The 20,760-nt window shown below is 43.4% G+C and overlaps 1 protein-coding gene across 4 annotated transcripts in view; it reads right to left on the reverse strand.

Moving 5' to 3' along the window:
• Positions 1–20,760, reverse strand: part of GHR (growth hormone receptor) — a 190,661-nt gene that overhangs the window by 62,086 nt on the left and 107,815 nt on the right. Inside the window, exon 3 of one of the 4 annotated variants that reach the window (XM_059694845.1) lies at positions 4,834–4,890. The exons of the other annotated variants lie outside the window; for them this stretch is intronic. Within the exon in view, the coding sequence (XP_059550828.1) occupies positions 4,834–4,890 (57 nt within the window). The remainder of the gene's footprint in view (positions 1–4,833; positions 4,891–20,760) is intronic. 4 annotated transcript variants of the gene reach the window in all.

Below are 20,760 nucleotides of genomic sequence, written 5' to 3' on the forward strand. Positions count from 1 at the left end.
AAGCATATCAATTCTTACATTTTTTAAAAAGTTCCTTCAAAAAACCTTTTTCTTAGCCATAAACACGTGCGTGATCCTGGGAGCAGGGAAGGAATGAGGGGAAGCAAAAGTTGGACGAGAGACACTGAACTTTATGATGTGAGATGGGCAGTGAGTCATCTATTATATAAGCAGCTATAATTTTATTGATACTGGTATTAGGCTGCGCTCAAAACAGGAAAAATGGACAATGATCAGGGCGGTTGTCACTGGACTGCTGAACTGGGCTGCTTTGTAAGCATCTCGGCTATAAAGTACGCAACTGCTACCTGGTGAGGAAAGGGGTTCCCCCACCCCGATCACGTTATCTGAGGGCGATTCTTAGAGAGGCAATGGGGTCCAGGCCCCCAACGAACACAGAGCTTTAATCACAGCAGGGAAATGACGTGCTTTGGGCCTCAATAGAAACCAACAGTAAGAATGCCAAGAAATCTTTCTCTAATACGAAAAAAGGAAGTAGAAGAAAATGAAGATGCACGGGCAGTGAGCGAACTCACTCCCATCCCCCTCCCTGAATTTCAGAGCTGGGAGAACACTGCCCACTTGCCCTGGTCCATGTTTCAACCTGCTTTTTCACACCTCCCCGCCGAGCTCAGCAGGCTTGGAGTTCGTAATATAGAACCTCACGGATGACGTTAAGATCCTTGCTCAGCTGGCATGACTCAGTGGTTGAGCGTTGACCTATGAACCAGGAGGTCATGGTTAGATTCCTGGTCAGGGCACATGCCTGGGTTGAAGGCTCAATCCCCAATATGGGGTGTGCAGGAGGCAGCTGATCAATGACTCTCTCATCATTGATGTTTCTATCTCTCTCTCTTTTCATCTCTGAAATCTATAAAAATATATTTAAATAAAAGATCCTTTTGTTCAACACCATAGCACTCTAAGCCTTGTAGGTTTCTTCAGTCTGGGCACATCAGTGAGAGTACGTTCCCAAGTCAAGTTAAGCTTTGTGGGCTTGGGTGAATTAACATTTTAAATTCTGTAGTACTATCAGTCCTGGAAGTGTTTCTTTTTATTCTCTCTCAAAATTTTACTAGTAGCGTCATATGTAGAAGCTCATTTACTCCCAAATGCAATAATGGATTATGACAAAAACATAATAAACTACCCCCTGCTTTTAACGTGACCAGAAAGGGAAATTATATCTTAGGACAAGTCCACTCACTACCTTGGTACCCCAAGTTTAGTATGACCATCATCTAGAACCCACCCCCACCCCAACTCCTTGCTAACAGTGGAGAACACTTTTATTACCCCTTGGGCACTAGAACATAAAATATTTTTGGTCAAGGTTTGGCAACGGTAGATACTTGCAACCATGAGTGGCCTGTATCACTGACAACTATGCGCTCCTTGAGAAAGTTCCGACGGCTCAAAGGAAGAGGAAAATTAAGTCAATCGTGGCATGGCACACAAGCCCATGTGTCATTTTGGTCAGAGTTATCCAGCAAGGGTGTCTCAGTTTTCAGCTGGAAACGGAGAAAACGAGCAGACACCAGTTTCCAGGCTCGGATCAGCGGTCCGGCTGACAGATTTCTCCAGAATGGTGCCTGAAATGGAATGTGGGGGTCAGTTATGAGGCCCCGGGGGAGCGCGCAGAGCCAAGCCTCAGGCCTGGAAATGCTTGGGGAGCCGGCCGCTGGGCCCCTCGCGAGCCAGGAGTCTGCTTTCCTTGCAGACAGACATCTGGTGCGTTCCCCTTCTTGGTGTCGGTATTTGGTAACATTTTCATGAAGCAAAAATTCTCACTCAGCTAACACCCTGCACAATATGTGCCGAATAAAAACATAAAAGGAGCAGATGACTCCTGGGGAAGGAGCACAGACCCAGGCCAGCAGCGGGAAGGTACTGGTTACCAAAGTAAAGCATAATAAACACTATTGTGCCATCTTAGCGATGGAGGTGTCGCGCCCAGCTGTCAGTTTTAGTGAGTGTCAACGCTGTCCTTAATATCTAGAAAGGCTGGGCAGTGAGGGAGACACTAACCAGGGGTGACAATAAGCCGAAGATCCTGACTCCAATCCATTACAGAAGGGCTCTGACATGTGGGTGATGGCTACAGCCCCTGGCCGCCGGGAGCCCAGTTTCTGGGCAGGGAACTTTAAAGGAAGGAGTGGTCCTGGACAAGCTTGAGATAAACAGGCAGTGAAGAGGAAGAGAAAGGGAAGTTGGAGCCCAGGGAAGCACTGCACAAACAGAAGACGTAAGACGGCCTGGGTATGCGAGGGGCTTTGATCTGTCGGAGGGAGTGCAGTACAGCTGATCTGGGATGTGTGGAGTGGGGAGAAGTCAGAGTAGTGGCGGAGCCATAACAGTGGCAATGACAATGAAAATGACAAGACTCTCTAACATTTACTAAGCACGTACTATTTTGTCTATCTAGTATTCTGCAGGTGCTAACTGATTAAACCTTACATGTAGACACCGTTACTGTCCCCATTTTACAGATAGACACACCAAGGTCCAGATATGCGCCATAGTCGGGAAGTGGAGTACAAGGTTGGACATAACTGCTTTTCATTAAGGACAAGAGCAGAGGTGTCAACACCAGGCGGTGGGCAGTGAGCTAGCCTCTGTGACAGCAGGGGCCCAGCGTCATCACAGCCGTGCTCAGAGGAGCGCCAGAATCGCAGGCTGGCTGAGCTGACATCAATACGAGGTAGGCCAGTCAGGAGCATAGGACTGAGACCAGAAGACCAGAGTACTGGAAGGTCAGGCTGAGGTGTGGGGAGGACAGAAGGGTCTCTCCCTTTATAATGTGGTTTTAGATGTTCTTAATACCTGAGAATTCATTCATAAAGCAACAGAGCCAGAGTGATTTAATAGTCCAAAGCTCACAGGTGGTGCGCTGGACCTGGTACCTCTTTCCAACTCTGTGTTCAGTGATGTCACGCAATTAACTTGAAATCAGCCATAGTGGGAATATTTACGCCATGATAATTGGCAAATGCTACAAATCAAGGCTCTCCACCACTGAAGCCTGTGGAAATTCCACCTGCCCTTCAAGATCAGTTTGGGTGTCTTCTCCTCCATGAAGTATTTTTTATATTCTCCCAGTTGAAATCCATCGCTCTATCCTTTGTGCTTTCAGAACACTTTTTCTTAATACCTGGACCCGGGCACATAGGATTCCTTGCCTAGTACCTTAGTTATCTGACTTGCCCAATGAATGATAAACTTGAAGTTGGAAGACCATGTCTCATTCTACTTTGGATCCACCATAGTATTAGCCCAGTCCCTTAAATATATGCTAAATGAATGCTAAATGCATCTTCATAAAATTACTGAGTATCTCACTAGGAAGTCTTTCAGGAAGAGCTGTGAGGCATCATGATTTTACTTATATAATTATTTTAAATTTATCATTTTGTGGCCTTTGGAGTCTCAACTTGCACAAAAGAAGATTCTAAAGTTCATCATCAGCTCCATCACAAGTGTTCTCCTGGGACACTGATGCTCAAACTTGAGGCAAAGACAGCATATTTTACCACATTTTCATGGTAGTTGGCCCCTTAAAAGTGTTTGGTGAAGGAAAGAAACAATGAAAGTAAGATTGTTTCATTTCCTTCCCCCCTTCCTGTCACCCGGAAGGATGCATTTGCCCGGATCTGATCACAGCAGAGAGCCACCTTGTTGATTTCGAGGTATACCACCCTTGTCGCCACGTACTGGGCTGAGACTGGTAGTAGTGACTTGTAAGTCCTGCGAATTGGTTGCTTTGGCCAGTTCATGAGTCTCCTTGCTGAGACCAGGCAGTGTTTCAGAAGCATGGCGTGTCAAATATATGCTAAGAAAGCATACGCTTTGCCAGAGGTTTGGAGGTGTGTTTTCCCCTCCCGGGGAAAGGCATCTTCTATAAACAGGTTGGTCTAGGCTCCTGCCACTCAGCCTCTCGTTTCTTTCCAAGCTCCACTCATCAGTTCTCATGTAATGTTTCTTGAACAAAATCCTGTTCTCTCGGTCGGTAGGTATCTGAGAGGTAGAGAAAGTGGCCATCAGTCGAAGATGCAATGTGTGAGCAGCTCTGATGTGCCAGACGCTGTCCTAGATGCCAGGAACACAGAGGTGAAGAGAGGCCTTTCTGGGCCCACGTTCTGGGGTGTGTGCAGGCACTGTCAACAGATAAGCAAACAGGCAGCACAGGTAGCAGAGTGGAGCAGTAAGATGTGGGTGAGTGGCTACTGTGGCCCTGTAAGCAGAATGGAAAAATACAGGCCTAAAGGTGGGCCTGAGGAATAAGGAGGAGGCTAGTGTCGCAGGAGAGGAGCAGGGAAGGGGACAGGCAAAGGAGCTGAGATTGCAGAGGGCCAGGGCCAGGCCTGGCACAGTTCAGCAGGCCAGGGTAAGGCCCTGTGGAGTGTTTACCACGTCAGCTTCCATGAAAGGGACCCTATTGAGTTGCAGCTGCTATTGCTGCCAGACCTGTCTCATTGCTGCGTGTCCTTCCCACTTGAATCCTTCACTGTGATCAATAGTTGGGAACTGGGAGGTGTTGGCACTGGGTCAGGAGGCTGTCTGGTGTATGGTTTTAATTCACTCAGTACCTTGATTCCACTGTAGTTGGTCTAGGTCATAGACACAACCCAGAGGGCCATTTGTTGATTAAAGACATGTGTATTGAGCACCCATTATGTGTAAGGCACTACGCCAGACACTGGGATATGGTGGTGAACAGACTAACACAGGCCCCAAGGCTCACTGCTCTCTATTCCCCTAAATGGACCCTCTGCCCCAGACCAATGTGTCTGCGAGCCATCGGACACATTCCCGATTCTAGGTCTCTCTGCTCACCTATATCATTCTCTTTGCTGTCTCCAGAATGGGGAGAAGACCAGAGGTTAATTTCGCCTATAGAGTGGGAATAACAGTTCAGAAAATAAAATAATGTACATACAGTGCTTAACAGCATGGTTGACACATAGTGTTTATATATATATATATATATATATATATATATATATATATATATATATACACACTTTTTATTGTTGATGGTATTATAGATATCTCCCCTTTCCCTCCTTAACCTCCTGCCCCCAACCCTTACCCCCCTACCCCCAATGTCTTCACTACCCTATTGCCCCTGTCCATGGGCTGATGCATAGTGTTTATGCTCACAATGGCTTCTCAATTAATGGCATTTATTATATCTGCCACGCAGCGTTTAGTTACTGATGTCCTACGCTGTATTTTGCACTATTTAGTGTTTGCTTTCTTGTCCCCACAATTAGATTATAAATTCCTTGAATGTAGGAACCATATTTTAATCTTTTTAAACCTGCATACAGTAGGCCCTTAATAAATATCTATAGAATGATGGCTAATCTGGCCTTTCAGACCAGTGGCCTCTTCTTTGGATTAGTTCCTATCTATGAGTTAACCAAAAGTCTCAGTGGAAGGTTATGTGTAATTACAGATGTATTTGTCACATCTGTATGTAATAAGAGAAAAAAGAGGACTTTCACACAGCTTCTCTCAGATACTTGACTCACAGTTTTTAGATTCACTTTCTGAAGGCCAGTTTTGGAAAGAAGTAGTTGAAACTCTGCTTTGTGGCTGGCGTGGGACCAGCTCCAGAAATTATTCTGCAGTGGAAAATGGAAGCTCTACCCAAAGTGAATGGAGATGGATAAGGTGACAAGCCACCATAGGCACATACCTTGGCAGCAAGGTACCCGGTGCTTATTTTTTTAAACTTTGTCCTTTGCGTTGGGCCTTCTGTAGCTTTTGGCTCCAGTGAGAAGAAACCTTTATGGATGCCGAAGCTTAACTCTAACTCTGCATTCTGAGTTTCCAAAATGCACAATTAAAAGTACAGTCAAAACAGTCAATCAAATCACACAACATCCATTTAAAGTAGAAAATTATACCAGGTGTGAAAAAAAACATATGACATCTTTCTGGAGGGAGTATGTTTAAACTGAAAAGGAGCTATATTTCTTTGTAGCTAGAGGGCAGGCGAAGTCTCCCAGTCTAGAATATAGGTTTTGCTTCCTGGCTTGAATTATGTTTACTGGGATGATGATATGACATAAAGAAAAAAATCACAAGCCTTATTGACAATCCATATGTGGCCACGGCGCTGGCACAGATGCCCGGGACAGTGAGTCTTTGTGTCGGCCTAGAGAGGCACCCTGCCCATAGGCTTTCTGGCGGGACGGGGACACTGTATGGCTTTAAGTGTTCCCTGATCGAATGTGGGAAAAGCAGCAGCCAGCCAAGTTCTGAACAGAGTTTTTATTGTGCGGAGGCCAGGAGGTGAGGGGGAGGGAGAGGGACAGGGCTCCCACACAACTCTGCCCTGCTCTGCTTTCTGGTAGCTGTACATTTAAAAGGCCAGGAAGGACACCTTTGGGGCAAAGGAAGATACCTATGAGACTTTACATAGTTCAAGTTTAGGATCTGCAGTAAATGTGACTGATATTTAATTGGTATTAATTTATTTACATGTATATTTACATTTAATGAACTTCCTAGTATCCGCTAAATGCAACTGAAGAGCAAGCAAAATAATAGGTGTGACCGTTTAGATCTCAACGGAGTCTTGTCTGCCATTAGCCCCTGCCCTGAACTAGAACTCTGAATGGCTTGGGTCTGTCTAGAGGAGGAGCGTGCAGGGGAAAGGGATCTATAGAGGTCAGGAATTGTAGGGCCACCAACATCATTTCAAAAGAAAACCACAATAGGTTCTGCGTAATTGGACATTTCTCTTCCTCAAGAATAACATTAAAAAGCTCTGAAAAACTCATCTGGAAAGTAAAGTCTATTTTTGGTTTCTTTGGAGTTGTTCTCCCAGAATCTTCTCTGCTATTCCAGGATCTTGTCAGCGCTGCCCAAAGGACTAACTGCACTGTCTGGTTCCTTCTCTTCTGAATCCACTTCAGCTGTGCTTCTGATCCCTCCCCTCCACTAACTCTTCCTGATCAAATCCCATGGGTTCTTCCCCTTCTCTGTACTCCTCACTTTTCGAGATGTACTTGACCCAGTAGACCATTTCCTTTTCAAGCTCCGTCTTGCTTCCATGATGCTGAGTTGGCTTGGTTTCCCTTCCATTTCACAGCTGTTCTTCCTTGTTCTCTTCCTCTGCTTGAGCCCTAAATATTGTAGTGTCACAGGCTCTTCACTTCCCTAGTCTCATGGCTTTAAACATTACCTGCATGCTGATGGCTCTGCATTTCTACCTTCAGCCTCAGCCTCTCCACTGAACTGCAGTCTCTGCTCAGCCTCGTTGGCATCATCACTAAGTATCTTATCAGTGTCTCAGTCCTAACACAGAATTCTTGAGTAATTTCTGACCCAACCTGTTCCTGCTCAACTCTTCACTATCTCTGTAAATTATCTCACCATCCACCCTGGTTTTAAGCCCCAAACCTCTAGGTCATCTTCGTGTCTTCACTTTCCCTAACTCTTTTTCTCCCCTTTAACCCATTGACAAGTATGTCAGCTCCATCTCAATTCCTTCTCTCCATCTCTTTTGTTATGATAATAGTCCACGCCCCAACACATCTTGCCTGAACTCTCAAATAGCTTCCTAATCTTTCCACTTCCACATCTGTCCCCCTTCAATTAACTATTGAAACATGAAACAGGGTGACTTTTAAAAGCATAAATCAGATCATGTTACTTCAATGATCTAAAAGTCTCCAGTGCTTTCTATGTGATCAGAATAAAGTCCCAACTCCTTAGAATGGCCACCAGGATCGCTTCCCTTCCCTTCCTCTTTCCTAACAGAATCTTGATTCTGTCCAGGCAGCCACTCTTCTCCGGGCAGCTGATGTGCTTCAAGGGAAGGTGATCGAACCCCAGCTCCACGAGTAAGTATATTCCCTTCCTCTTCTGAAGTTCAAGGAACCCTGACTCATTTCACCCTAAGTCTATTTGCTGTCACAAATGATACGATTTCATACTTTTTTTTATAGCCAAGTAATATTCCATTGTCTACATGTACCACAGCTTTCTTATCCAGAGAAAGGCAAATACCATATGATTCCACTTATATGTGGAATTTAAAGATGAGCAAACAAAGTTGAAACAGACTCATATACACAGAGAGAGAACTGGTGGCTGCCAGAGAGGAGGGGAGGCTGGGGCACTGGGTGAAAGAGGTGAAGGGACTAAGAAGCACAAATTTATAGTTACCAAGTAGTCACCGTGAAGTAAGTAAAACATAGGAATATAGTCAATAATATTGCGATAACTATGCATGTTGTCAACTCGGTACTAGAAATATCAAGGGGAACACTGTGAAAAGTAAGCTATATACTCAAAATCAATACATAATAATAATAATGCTAATAATAAAAATAAAAACACGTGGAAAGCCTATGACAATTGTTTAAAATTAGCAACAAATAAATGGTTGCTAATTTGCTTAGCTGGGCACAAAGGTGGTTAAAGCAGGCAGAATCTTTGAATGCAAATAGCCGGCGATCTAAAGAGCAGCTAGCGTCTTTTCCCTATCCCACCATCACCACTATTTTCTTGGACTCAAAGACACAAATTTTTGGGCTTGTCTATGATTCCCCTTTTCCTACCAATTGTCAGAACATATAATTGGCTGTTTCTTCACGGTAAGTATTCCTTAGGCTCTGCCTTCTTCCTTTTCCCATCGAACGCTTCTCAAACAAGGGCCCTGTCTTCACCCAGACCTTCCTCTGCCCTGAGCTAGGATCCCAGTCCATTCTCCTGCTGGATTAATCTTTCTAAAGACCCTTTTCATTTGCCACATCCCCGCTATGGAGCCAAATGGCACCTCTCACTTGCTGGATTAAGTCCAAATTCTTCAACCCAACATTCACATCGCGCCTCCAGAAGGTACTGCTTCATTACTCTGACTCCTTTCCCACAACGTGTTAGTGTAAACCCACGTGTTAGACAACACAGGTACTTAGGATCCTCAGCCTGCACCCTCTATTCTGTCTCCTTAATTTTTTTCTTTATCCTCTTCTGCTGAAAGTTCCATCCTTTCTTCCTGAAGCAAACTATCCAATTTCCTGGAGAAAACCCCTCCTTCATAAAACCTTCCCCATCAGTGTCTCCATTCTGACAATTTTTGACATTTTACCCCTCCTGGAGCTGGGCACTGAAGTTCTCCATCAGTCATTTTTCTTGAAAGGATTGCTGGGGAGGAACATGGAATGCAGACTATTTGTATACAGTTATTATCATTATGCTGATCTCTCAAAACAGGAAAATGTGCCCTGAGTATGTGCTGTGAATGTGTAGCCAAACAGCGTTAGAGGACCCAGAGACTTCCAAAAAAGTCCTTGAAGTCACACTGGACTGCGACCATGTGTAATACTCATTTCCAATGATTAGGATCTATCCATAGCTTCCAGGAAATAATTCACATTGTTCTCTGTCCTTGAGCACTTTCTTACAGTTAGATCGGTACAAACAGGTATGTTTTAGAAATATTAAAATGTATAGTCAAGTAGCTTTCTTTCATTAAAACCCAGTAAGTATATGTTTATTTAAAAGTTTTTCTACTTCTATAGTATAGTTTTAGCGGGTAATCTACTCTGTTCCAGCTTTACCACAAAATCTATTTATTGTTCATAACTGGTGGCATGTAATATAAAGGTAAGTGGATGACAGGGCCATGCGGTGTAAAAATATCTCCTCTAAACCCATTTCTTGCTACTGAGAAATGCTGAGATGGGAAACAGGTTATACACAGTCATTTCAGTCAGCGCATCTTTAAGTGAGCACTGCCTACATGCCCACGCCTAGCTCTCTGCTAGGTTCTGTGCACTAAGGAAAAGCAGTTGAATACTTGGCCACTGGTATCCGAAGTCACAGTCTAGGCAGGAAGCAAACCTAACAGACCGGATGCCACCAGAGGCTCCTAAGGGCTAAAATGTTTAGAACTCACCGATGCAGAAGGAGCTGGGGAAGTGGGCGGTGGACACAGTCAGGAGTGACTTGATAATTTTAACGCCAGTGACAGAACTGCCACTGGTTTTTTGGCTTGTAGAAGGGAGGCTGCAGATAAATGGGCAGTGGGGGAAACACCATGGCCCAGGGCATGATGGCAGGCAAGACTGGCTTAGAGGAGATGGCTAGGGACAGCTCTGGCTGTGATGGGGGCTGTGTCCGGGAGGAGACAGTGGAAGAGTTGGACATCTAATATGGAGCCAGATGGCCTTAAAGCACAGACTTGAAGCACTTGGCAGTGGGAGCCACGGAGGCTCTTGAGCTGGAGCATGGCGGGACAAAGGGGCTGTGTCAGGAAGCCGGGCTCTTCAGCTGCGTGCCTGAGGGGTTAGCAAATCCACGGGGCTCTTGCAGTGGCCTGGGAATGACCTCCGAGAACACTGAGCTCATACCCATTATTCTCTATGGTTCCTGCTTGTTCGAAGACCTTGACAAAATAAGGCTTTCACCACATGACTTGACTTTGATGGGAAAGTTTCCTTTTCCATCATCCGGTCAAGTCTTCCAGGCCCAGGCCCCTCGCTCCCGCCCTGCAGTGGCTGGCGACCTCCTCTTCAGAACCACCCTCACCTCACCACCATTCAGTGATAAGACACACAAGAGATCATAACATTGCATCAGCTGGAACTTCAAACCCAGCGGGGCCCCAAAATGAACACAAGTGTTTGCTTTGAAGAGTTTTAACTTGAGAAATAAAAATAACATAGTAAACCTTTCTGAGATGTTCCCCACCCTGCTGCCAAGTTGGCTGTGTCAGAGCCCCCGCCTCTGCAGGTGGAGTTCCGTCCAGGCCACGTGCAGAGGGTCCAGAAAACCCCAGACGCTGTCACTGAACAGAGTAACCTGGTTCTGATCTGAAAGACTGGGTCTGGATATGTGAGCGTAGGGCTGCGCTGATAGAAGAGCAAGCAGACGGCCCACATCTGGCCACCTGGCAGCATTTACTCACTTCCTCTTGGCAGAAACCACAGACCAGAAAGCCTCTGGCAAAAGGTTAAAAATGAACAAATAAAATATTTGAATGAAATTATATTTCAGGCTATCTTTACTGGTACCTGAAAATTTATGAGGCACTTATGACGGCAGAATAAGGAACTGTTCCTAATGAACAACTGATGAACAAAAATAGAGCCAGAGACATCGAAGCATCCAAAGACCGTCAAGCTTCAGAGGAAAAGCAGGGGAGGGGGTAAGAGATCAACCAAAGGACTTGTATGCATGCACATGAGCATAACCAATGGACACAGACACTAGGGGGGTGAGGGCATGTGCTGGGGGTAGTGGTGGGGGTGGCCGGGGAAAGGTCAATGGGGAAAAAAGGAGACATATGTAATACTATGTGTAATACTTTAAACCAGGGGTCCTCAAACTACGGCCCGCAGGCCACATGCAAATACAAATATTGTATTTGTTCCCGTTTTGTTTTTTTACTTCAAAATAAGATATGTGCAGTGTGCATAGGAATTTGTTCATAGTTTTTTTAAAAACTATAGTCCGGCCCTCCAACGGTCTGAGGGACAGTGACCTGGCCCCCTGTTTAAAAAGTTTGAGGACCCCTGCTTTAAACAATAAAGGATTAAGAAAAAGAACTGTTCCTACTTACTCATTAAATCGGTAAATAATGATTGATAACATACTACACCTGCTGAGTATCGAGCAGGACTGAAAGCCCTGAGGAAGCATCGCTCAGAGTCCCCAAGGCACAGCCGGATGCTCGCTGGCTACCCTGCCCCAACAGGACCAATCTGGTTAAAAGTGCCCACAACAGTATCTGTCTGGTGATTTTTTAAAAGAAATCCAGTATGGTTAGTGAGCAAAGAGATGAGATTATGATGATGAAAAAACTATGAAATGAATTTGGAAGATAACCCGAATCTTAGTTAAATCTTCACCTACAGAACCCAGTAACAGTTTCTGGGGAATAGGCAATGCATTAACCCAAGTCGGCAATTTCAACCGGTGTGCTGCAAGAATTTTTACATTATGCAACACCTGACTGTTGAGTCAGGGGCACTGACCTCTTTTCCCTTAGACTGTCAAATAAAAAAATGACAACAGCCAACGTAACAATAGCCATCTGGTGTGAATGTCCTGTCTTGAACCATAAATATCTAGGTTATAGAATAGGGTTGCATCTTATTGGTCACATCTCATAAGAAAATTGTGACTGATTGGTTAATTCTTGGTACCAGAAATCCTTGTATATAAGAATAGGCACCTGATTTTTTAAAAAGTCACTTTGGAACAAAAAGGGTAGGCAATCTCTATTATTATTATTATTATTATTATTATTATTATTATTGCAAAACAATCAAAATTATACCTATATTTTTGTAAAATCAGCAAAAAATATAAATTTTTTTTGATGTGCTGCAGAATTTGAGTAGTTTATGTGTGCCATGAGATGAAAAAGGTTGAAAATCGCTGACCTAAGCAAATGTCAGAAATGACAGCATTATGTATCAATGCATGTTACTAACAATGAAAGGTTCGTGTTTACTGGGTGGGTTACTTATACCTCCTTTACCCATTTCTCAGTTAACAGCTGCCCCTCAGTGTGTGCACAAAAATATCCTTATTTTCTTGTTAGCCTTCTTTTGCTGTGCAGTTTAAAAAACCTGAAGAACATATTCTTACAAACTCCCCAGGTGCAGATTTTATGTGAAGCAGGTATGAATTTTCTGCAAAGGCATCATTCGGGCTGCAGAAAATGCCACATAATTGCACTTCTCTGAAATTGATTTTCGTCTGAGGTTGAGCCTCCCACCCCAAGTTGCTGGGGTATTCAATTTCAGCTGTTTCTGTAGGAAATAGAGCTATTTCCTTTCCTTGGGTTGTGGGAGGGTCTTTGGAGTTCTTACACAGAGATAAACATCTACCCTGGACAAAATATCCATTCTCTTTCTTCTCCTTACCTGTCCTTAACTCCAAAGATGCTCACCTCCCTCCCCAATATCTATAAACAAACTGAGGGAGAGAAGTCCAGTCCTAGACCTGCCAATCCCCTGGAGCCGAGGGGATAAGCTACTTGGCTCCCTTTGGGAAGAAAACACAAGTGAACGCAACAATCAATGCTCCAGCTACTCTGAGATGTTAAGTGGCTCGTGTTCACCTTCCATTCCTACCCAATGACTCAGAAGTGTTGAAAGACAGCATTTCTTAGTCATCATTTCCTTAGAACTGTGACCTAGAATGGAGTAGCAATTTGTATTCCGTGCAAAAGAACATTCTCTATAGAGCTGGCTCCTCCAAGCAGTGTAGCCTGTTGGCCAGCGGCTTTAGCATCTCTGGGGGCTTTCGAAATGCAGATGCTCAGGCCCCACCCCAGGCCATCAGAAGAAGAGAGCCACCTGCGCCCAGGGGGTTCACATACACCTTTCAGTTTGAGAAGCACTTCTCCGGGTGGCTTTTCCTCTCTCTTTTCCTTTCCCACTTTTAAAAAACCCGGCATAATGATCCTTGCATTTTTCATGGACCCAGAAAAATACCTTCCAAATGAGTAATGAAAACTAAGCTTTTAAACGGGGGTTCTCTCTGTTCTGCAACCCTTGGATGAAAGCTGTCACAACATCTGGGATGTGGTAACCAAGAGACGTCCCCAGTGGGAAACGAGTTCACATTTTTCTTCTGGAGGGAACAGGGCACAGTCACACTCTGGTTCTACGTTTACGCTGCTAATTTCTAAATTGTGCATGGAGGGACTTCTGAGCCGGGATCACGGAGTTGTAATTTGAGGAATGAAAGGCCAGCATTTGGTCCAGCTCCCAAACACAGCTTACTGACTGCTTACAACAGACAGCAAAAGTCCTCTGAGCCAGGGTACAAGTACTTTTCAAAAGTCATTAGACTTGCGAAAATTCTATTTGGCCTATAAAATTTGCACTTGGCTGAACCATTTATACTCTGCAATGCCAATTTATTTTCCAACCCCAATGTCCCTAACTTTAATAAGCCAAGAATCAGGAATATTTGCTAGTTATAAATCTCCAGTTTCCCCCCACTTCCATCTCCAGGGAAGACTATTAGAGAAGAAAGACAGATTCAGGTAACTGTTTGAAAAGTCTTTTCCACATTTTACGGCATTTAGGTACATCCTTCACACATGCATTCACTCATTTCCATTCTCCCTCCCCCCAATTTCAAGTAGCTGTTTTTAAGGCAATTTTATGTCTTCAAGATAATGTTAAAATCAGAGACCTGAAATAATTTACAAGTGATATTTCCTGTTTTTGAAATGATGCTCTACAAATTCCATAGCTTTCCACATTGGTGCCTGGTACAGAGTGTTACCAAGAATGACTTGGTTTGTTCCATTTCTTTTTTAAAAAAAATATTTTTATTGATTTTAGAGAGGAAGGGAGAAGGAGAGATAGAAACATCAATGATGAGAGAGAATCATCGCTCGGCTGCCTCCTGCAAGCCCCGCACTGGGGACAGAACCCACAACCTGGGCATGTGCTCTGACCAGGAATCAAACTGTGATCTTCTGGTTCATAGGTCGATGCTCAACCACTGAGCCACACAGTTTGTTTATTTCTTAAAAACAATTAGCAAGTGGCTATTATGAATTTAATCAGTTATCAAACACAGATTAAACAATAGAAGAGGTAAGGATTCTATTGAAGGATTCTAATAGAAGAGGTGAGCAGTAAAAGTATAAGGTAAATCCCCAAGCTCAAGTCCATTACAGCTCCACTGCAGAAGCCAGATAGGAACCCACACACAGTGAAGCAGCAGGAGTGCTGAGTCAGCAATAACAAAGCATGACTAGCCGGCCTGGAAGACCCACAGGGATAAATTAGGACTTGAAGTGGACCCTGGAGGATGGCTAGGTAGGCATCAGAGGGAGAAGAATGCAGGGTCACAGTCACAGATAATAGTATACACTTATTTTGACGTTGAAACAGCTCTACCTGAAAGAACTAGAAAAGGCAATAACTTCTCATTAGGAAGAGCAGTTTGGAAGTGATTCCCTGCATTTTTGAGTAAATGAGGCTTGGTTTGAAGAAGTTCTAGATCCCAATACCACATAGATGCTGGGTAGATGGAGGCTTTCTGACCGGGCACCTTTACAGACGACACTGTTTGTGAGGCTCAAACCCTGGAGTCAAAGGGAAACCACCCCCGGAAGGTGCAGACCTCAATCTTAGAGCAAGTGTAGTTCTAATTTAATCCAGGAAGGACAAACAGCTTCCTAAATCTTCATTCAATCAAATGGCTTGAGCTGACATTCCTTTGCACAGCCAAAAGTTTCAAAATACTTTTAAAAACCTAAAAAAAATAAACCACCACCACCAGTAAGTTAATACCAGCAAAGTATTTGAGCAAAAATGTCACCATCTCAGAGATGTCCTGGTTCAGAAACCAGAACCCGGTAGTGAGCAAATGCAGTCCTCAGTCTGGTCCTCCCATTTCCCATCACCCTTCCCATCAGCTAACACTGCCTGGCTTGCCACCTGCCCTGCACAAGGCTAAAGCCATTGCACTCCACACTCTTGGCCTCTAGCAAAGGGACTTTTGTTGTTGTTGTTGTTTGCATTTCCCAAAATCAAAATGCTAGAAAAGAGTTTTACCTTTATCTAGGGGGCTGTGTCTTGTAAAGGAATCAAAGAACAGTTGTAAATTTTCCAATATGAATCTTCCATGTGTGGCAATTCACTTCATGTGAAAATTGTTAATGCTACAACAAAAGTAAATGGCTTTCCCAACAGACTTACTGGCAGAACATTTATGAGAAATATTATGCTTGTAACTTTAGGTCATTTCCCCAGAGTGAAATGCCCCTTTTTTGAGTTTCTGTAAATCACTAACACGATGGAAGAGCCATCTTGATGCCTTCAGAGCTTTCTTTTAAGGGGATTTCAAGACATTTGTTCATTGTCGAGGCAGAAGCGCTAACTCTGTATGTACGTGTTCCACATTTCCTTTTTGGAAAATAAATACTTAAATACCTAAACTGGATGATTTTCTGTCAGTCCACTGTTTCTCCGGCAGATAAGCTATTAATGTTGATTTATTTCTGGTCCCAAGTGGAACTATTTGGGCTACAAAAACCAGTACAGAAGTCGAGTAAGTACCAATCACCTTTGTTCTTTTAAAATAATGCACATGGCCTCTCCAGCTGTGGACTGAGGCTGGCCGGCATGCATCTTTCAAGTTTTCCACCATAAGCAACTTTGGAGGTAGGAAGACTAGATATGATGGCATTGCATTTAGTATGAGAAATATTCCCGTACTGGAGTTTCAAGGCACTACAATGTGAAAAGCATAGTTCTGCCTTCTTGAGAAATCTGCCTATATAGTAAGAGTTTCCTGCTGCAGAAGAAAATGACATTGTTAAAATAGTCCTTGTGCTGGTGAAAGGTCCATATTAAATCAAAATAGTTCTCCAAAATAAACTAATAAACTTTGAAATGAAGAATTGCGATGTCAGGCTGTTATAACAGAGGCACATTATGTTCCTTCTCTTGCTTGTGTTCCTTATTTCTGAGAAGATAGGCAGAGAAAACGATGTTTAAAACCACAACAACTGTTAAAACTCCATATCTGCATTGCTAAGGACTGGTCTATGAGTCAGAAGGCTACTCATCTGAAAGGTGAGGTTGCATTTGAACACACGTGGTATAGATAAATTAAGATGACCCGTCCCTTCTCTCTCTCTCCCTCTTTTCCTTCCTCCCTGTGGTTTCTTTCTTCTTCAGAGGTCAGACCTATGTTATCTCTGACAGATCTCCTTGGTTCCTTCCCCATTCCTCCTCACAGGCATTTCCTCTAATATACATCCTGCACGTCTAATCTCCCAGTAAATCTCCTACCAGGTCTGCATTTCAGAACACCCAGGCTGCCATAGCAGCCGAACCCTGCATCCCCGGAATCACAGCAGCTTGAGAGAAATCAATGCTGCCCACTGGCCAGCCCAAGCGAGCTGCTGGAGACCCGGTGCTGTACCGTGAGCATGCGAGCCACTCACCCTTGTTTCTTTTCCTACTACTGAAGTGCACCACTGACTACAGAGGCGGGCACGCTTGGAAACAACAAGAGTCTCAAGGACTTCGAGGGGCTCAGACTCAGGTCAGAGTCACTGCCGATGGGGTGCCTGCCAAAGAGGACCCGTGGCTTGAGGAGCAAGGCTGAGCTCAGCATCTCCCACTTCTCATTTTCCCCTCAAACAAGCTACCCTCACATTTCCTCTCTTGTGAATTCTGGCTGGTCTCTTCCTTTAGAAATTTCCTTTCCCTTCTTTGATACATGAATGAAAAAGAAGAGTAACTTATCGCACGCATAGAATTCCCCTTCCTGCCATTCCAGGGCTTTCTGGGAGCCTTCGCTGACAAGGGTCCCTCAAGCCTCCTGACGTACTGTTTCAAGCCATATTTGCATCTCAGTGACAGCCACTCAGGCCACTTCTCTTCCAAGGATGTGCCTAGTCACTAGACCATTATGTCCTCTTCTTGAGCACTGAGTCAAATGACAGGGAGCACAGATGTCGAGGGCTGGTTCTGAATGATACAAAAGGAGGGTGAGATTTCCATTGGTATCTGAGAAAGGTTAATCCTGAGAAAGCAAAAGCACGTTCGCAGTAGAGTGGAAAGGAATCCGGCCAATTCTGTGCCCTTCTACCTTGCTGATTCACTGCCTTCTTTGAGCCTGTGATCTACAACCTGTTGAGTCTATGGAGTCAATCAGGACACTGTGTTCTTTCCCTCAGGCTTTTCTAAGAAGTTCCTGTGGGCGGACACCATTGGGTGGCTACCCAACAGCCAGCAAAGTGCCGCACCCATGGCTATACCAGGATTTGGCTAACCCAGTCAAGGTATCCCATTCACCTTTTGTCTGACGCTCTCCTTTCCAAAGTCCTTTGCAACTGGAGGTGGCAGGTGACAGAGTTCTGACTAAAGGGACTTAACAAAATGGACAGGTGTAAGAAAAGAGCTTGTGGACACCACTCCCTCTTTATCTCCATGCCTTGAACATGAATGTGAGGGCTGGGTTTTTAGCTGCCATCTGGCCAGCATGTAATAACAGTCATAAAGCCAAAAGGCCAACACACTAAGGATGGAGCAGAATTCCAGGGACAGCCTGAGATCTCGATGACATCCTTAAGCTGCCTCACCAAACCTGAGACCACTTACTTGTACATTTAAGTGAGCAGTAAATGTCCATATGCCTTCAGCTACTGTTAATGGGGTGTTTGGTCACTTGCACCAAAAATAATTTAAAGGCCCCCCTCTCTGCCTCTCTCTATGATACACCACATCAGGCCTCTCTCCCACTGCTCAGAGTCCCACCTGGGATCTGGAACCCCACCTGGGATCTAGAACCCCGCCCGGGATCTAGAACACTATTTCTGCCTCTTGCCTTTGTGGCAGGGGGGCAGTAAAGGCTCTCAGGTATTTCTAGCTCTGGTCCTTCACCATCCTTGGTGGTGGTTGTTGTTTTTACCTCTATGGACCCCTTGGTAGTGAGAGGCATCACCACATGCTCTCCAGTTAAATTCTTTGCACATGCCATCTCTTTTCTCCTCCTGGTCCTAGACCTAAAAAATGGAGTTCTACACACATTGAGTTTTATGTTTTGATGCCACAATACTGATTGAGAGCTTTCTAAAATAAGCAACTTAAAAGCTGCCAGAAAAAGTAGGGTACGATGAGGTCTAGATTTCCATGTAGATTTTAATGGAAACAAACACTTTACTTTCTATACTGGTTCATAGGAGTGAAGATAGAATTTGAGTGTCAGCATCAGACATAAGGAAAAAATGCAGACTATGTAGTACCAGGCCCCATTTCTTCATAATCTGCATTCTTTCCATAGTGTTATAGCTTATCAGTGAAATTTATCTTTTTGGTTAGTTTAACTTGAGGGGTCAAAAAATGAGGACTGAATGTTTTGTACTTACAGTGCTATGTTATTAACCAGTGGCTTTCGATCTTCTGTGACAACAACCCACAAACACAAATATATTTTACATCTGATCTATAAGTAGATCACTTATGTCTCTGTGAGTCACTAAATGCCTACAATTACTGTGAATGGCACAATCTTCCATGCTGAAGAGTACAATATATGTCCTCCTCTTCTGTTTTATTCTATTTTAATTAAAAAACACTAGCTGAGTCTTACTAAATAAATTTCATGGCAGTCTGATGATGGCTGCTTAGAGCATAAAAAACATTGCTGAATACACTTAACTTTTTAGTGAAAAGACCCTAAATCCATGACCTAAAGCTGTAGTTTAGTGGATAACAAGAATAGTAACAAAAATCTGTACTGTTTAATAGCTTACAAAGAACCTTCATAGTTATCAGTATAATTCAATAGCTACGATAACCAGTAAGATAGATAAGGCTCTCATTTGCATTCCCAGGTAAGAAAACCAGGGCTCCCAGAGAGTAAACCATTTGCTCATGTTCACCTGCCAAGCAATGCAGAGATTTCCATCTTCTGACCCTGAACTGCTAACTCTTTCAACTCTTCTGAGTTACCAGTTGTTAGAATCGCCCCAATTGTAACCGAGAAAGTCAAATAACCTTAATTGTAAAACAATAAAAACACTTGCTTCTTTTACTGTGCCAGAGAATCCTGAAAGTAGATGGAGGTGTTGGATGTCTTTAAAACTCGGAATTCTTAGGAGAAAGTTAGTAGTAAGTTCCTATCAACATCAAAGCTCTGCTACTCTCACCCCTGTGCATGCTCTGAGCCTCTATATTATCGTTATTCTACTGAAATAAGTTGCTTCCTTTTGTCTCTGAATCCAACCCTTCTGTGATATTTTAGATTCCTTCTCTTCCGTGCAGTCTCTCTGACCAACTCTTATCTACCCTGTCCCCTTTCAGTTCTCTGGGTTCCACGTCATTCACACCCTACCACAACATTTGGCAACTGATTATGGTACCTTGTTATTTTGCTTGTATTTTATAGTCAGTCTTTTCTCCTAATTAGACTGGAAGCTCTCTCAGAGTAAGGGTAGCAAAGCCTCATGTGGCTGAGTCTTTCTCAGCTCTGAACACTGTATGGACCACCCAGTTGGTGTGCTTAAGAAATTGGGTAACAGTTAATAAATGCCATACTATTTTTAGACTTTTTGTTACCTTCCCTTTTTCTTTTTATAGTTTTCAAATTTTCAAACCAAAACCAGAAGATTTTTAAGCTATAAATCCTATTAAAAACAACCCTGACTCACAATAAGTTTTCATTAAACGTTTTGAGGCGAATAAAAAGCTGAATGAGAGATAGGAAAGATAAGAACCCCCACAACTAAAATAGTAGCAGATTCTTTAGTATTTGACATCTGAGGGCAATCACTTTATGTATTTTTAATATAAGACAAAGTTATAATAAATCAGATTAGATTTTAGCAATTAATGACATTAATCCTGTCCAGATGAGAGAAGACAGGGGAGTAGTAGGAAAATTCCATTTGCATTAATGCTTTAATGAGATTTGGGAAAAAACAGACCTGTGATATATTTGGGACTATGATTTCTTATTTGGGACAATTGCTTTAGAACCACTTAGAAAAAATATCTATTACTAGGTCAAGGTCCCTAAAATCCTTTTTGCAGTGAAGTGATATTCTTTTCAAATGCCTGGGACAAATAGATTAAAATGAAATACATAATTAAGAGTAAAGAGTTGTCCCAGCAATTACACAAACCAGTTGAAGACCTCTGACTATCTATCCACTGTGTGGTAAACACAGTGAGTTATAGATATGGGGAAGAAGAAAGGGAAACATCAAAAGAAAGATTTCTGGTTCATCTCAAAAAGCATCCAAATTCT

This window comes from Myotis daubentonii, chromosome 4, assembly GCF_963259705.1.
Source record: "Myotis daubentonii chromosome 4, mMyoDau2.1, whole genome shotgun sequence".
NCBI classification, from domain to species: Eukaryota; Metazoa; Chordata; class Mammalia; order Chiroptera; family Vespertilionidae; genus Myotis; species Myotis daubentonii.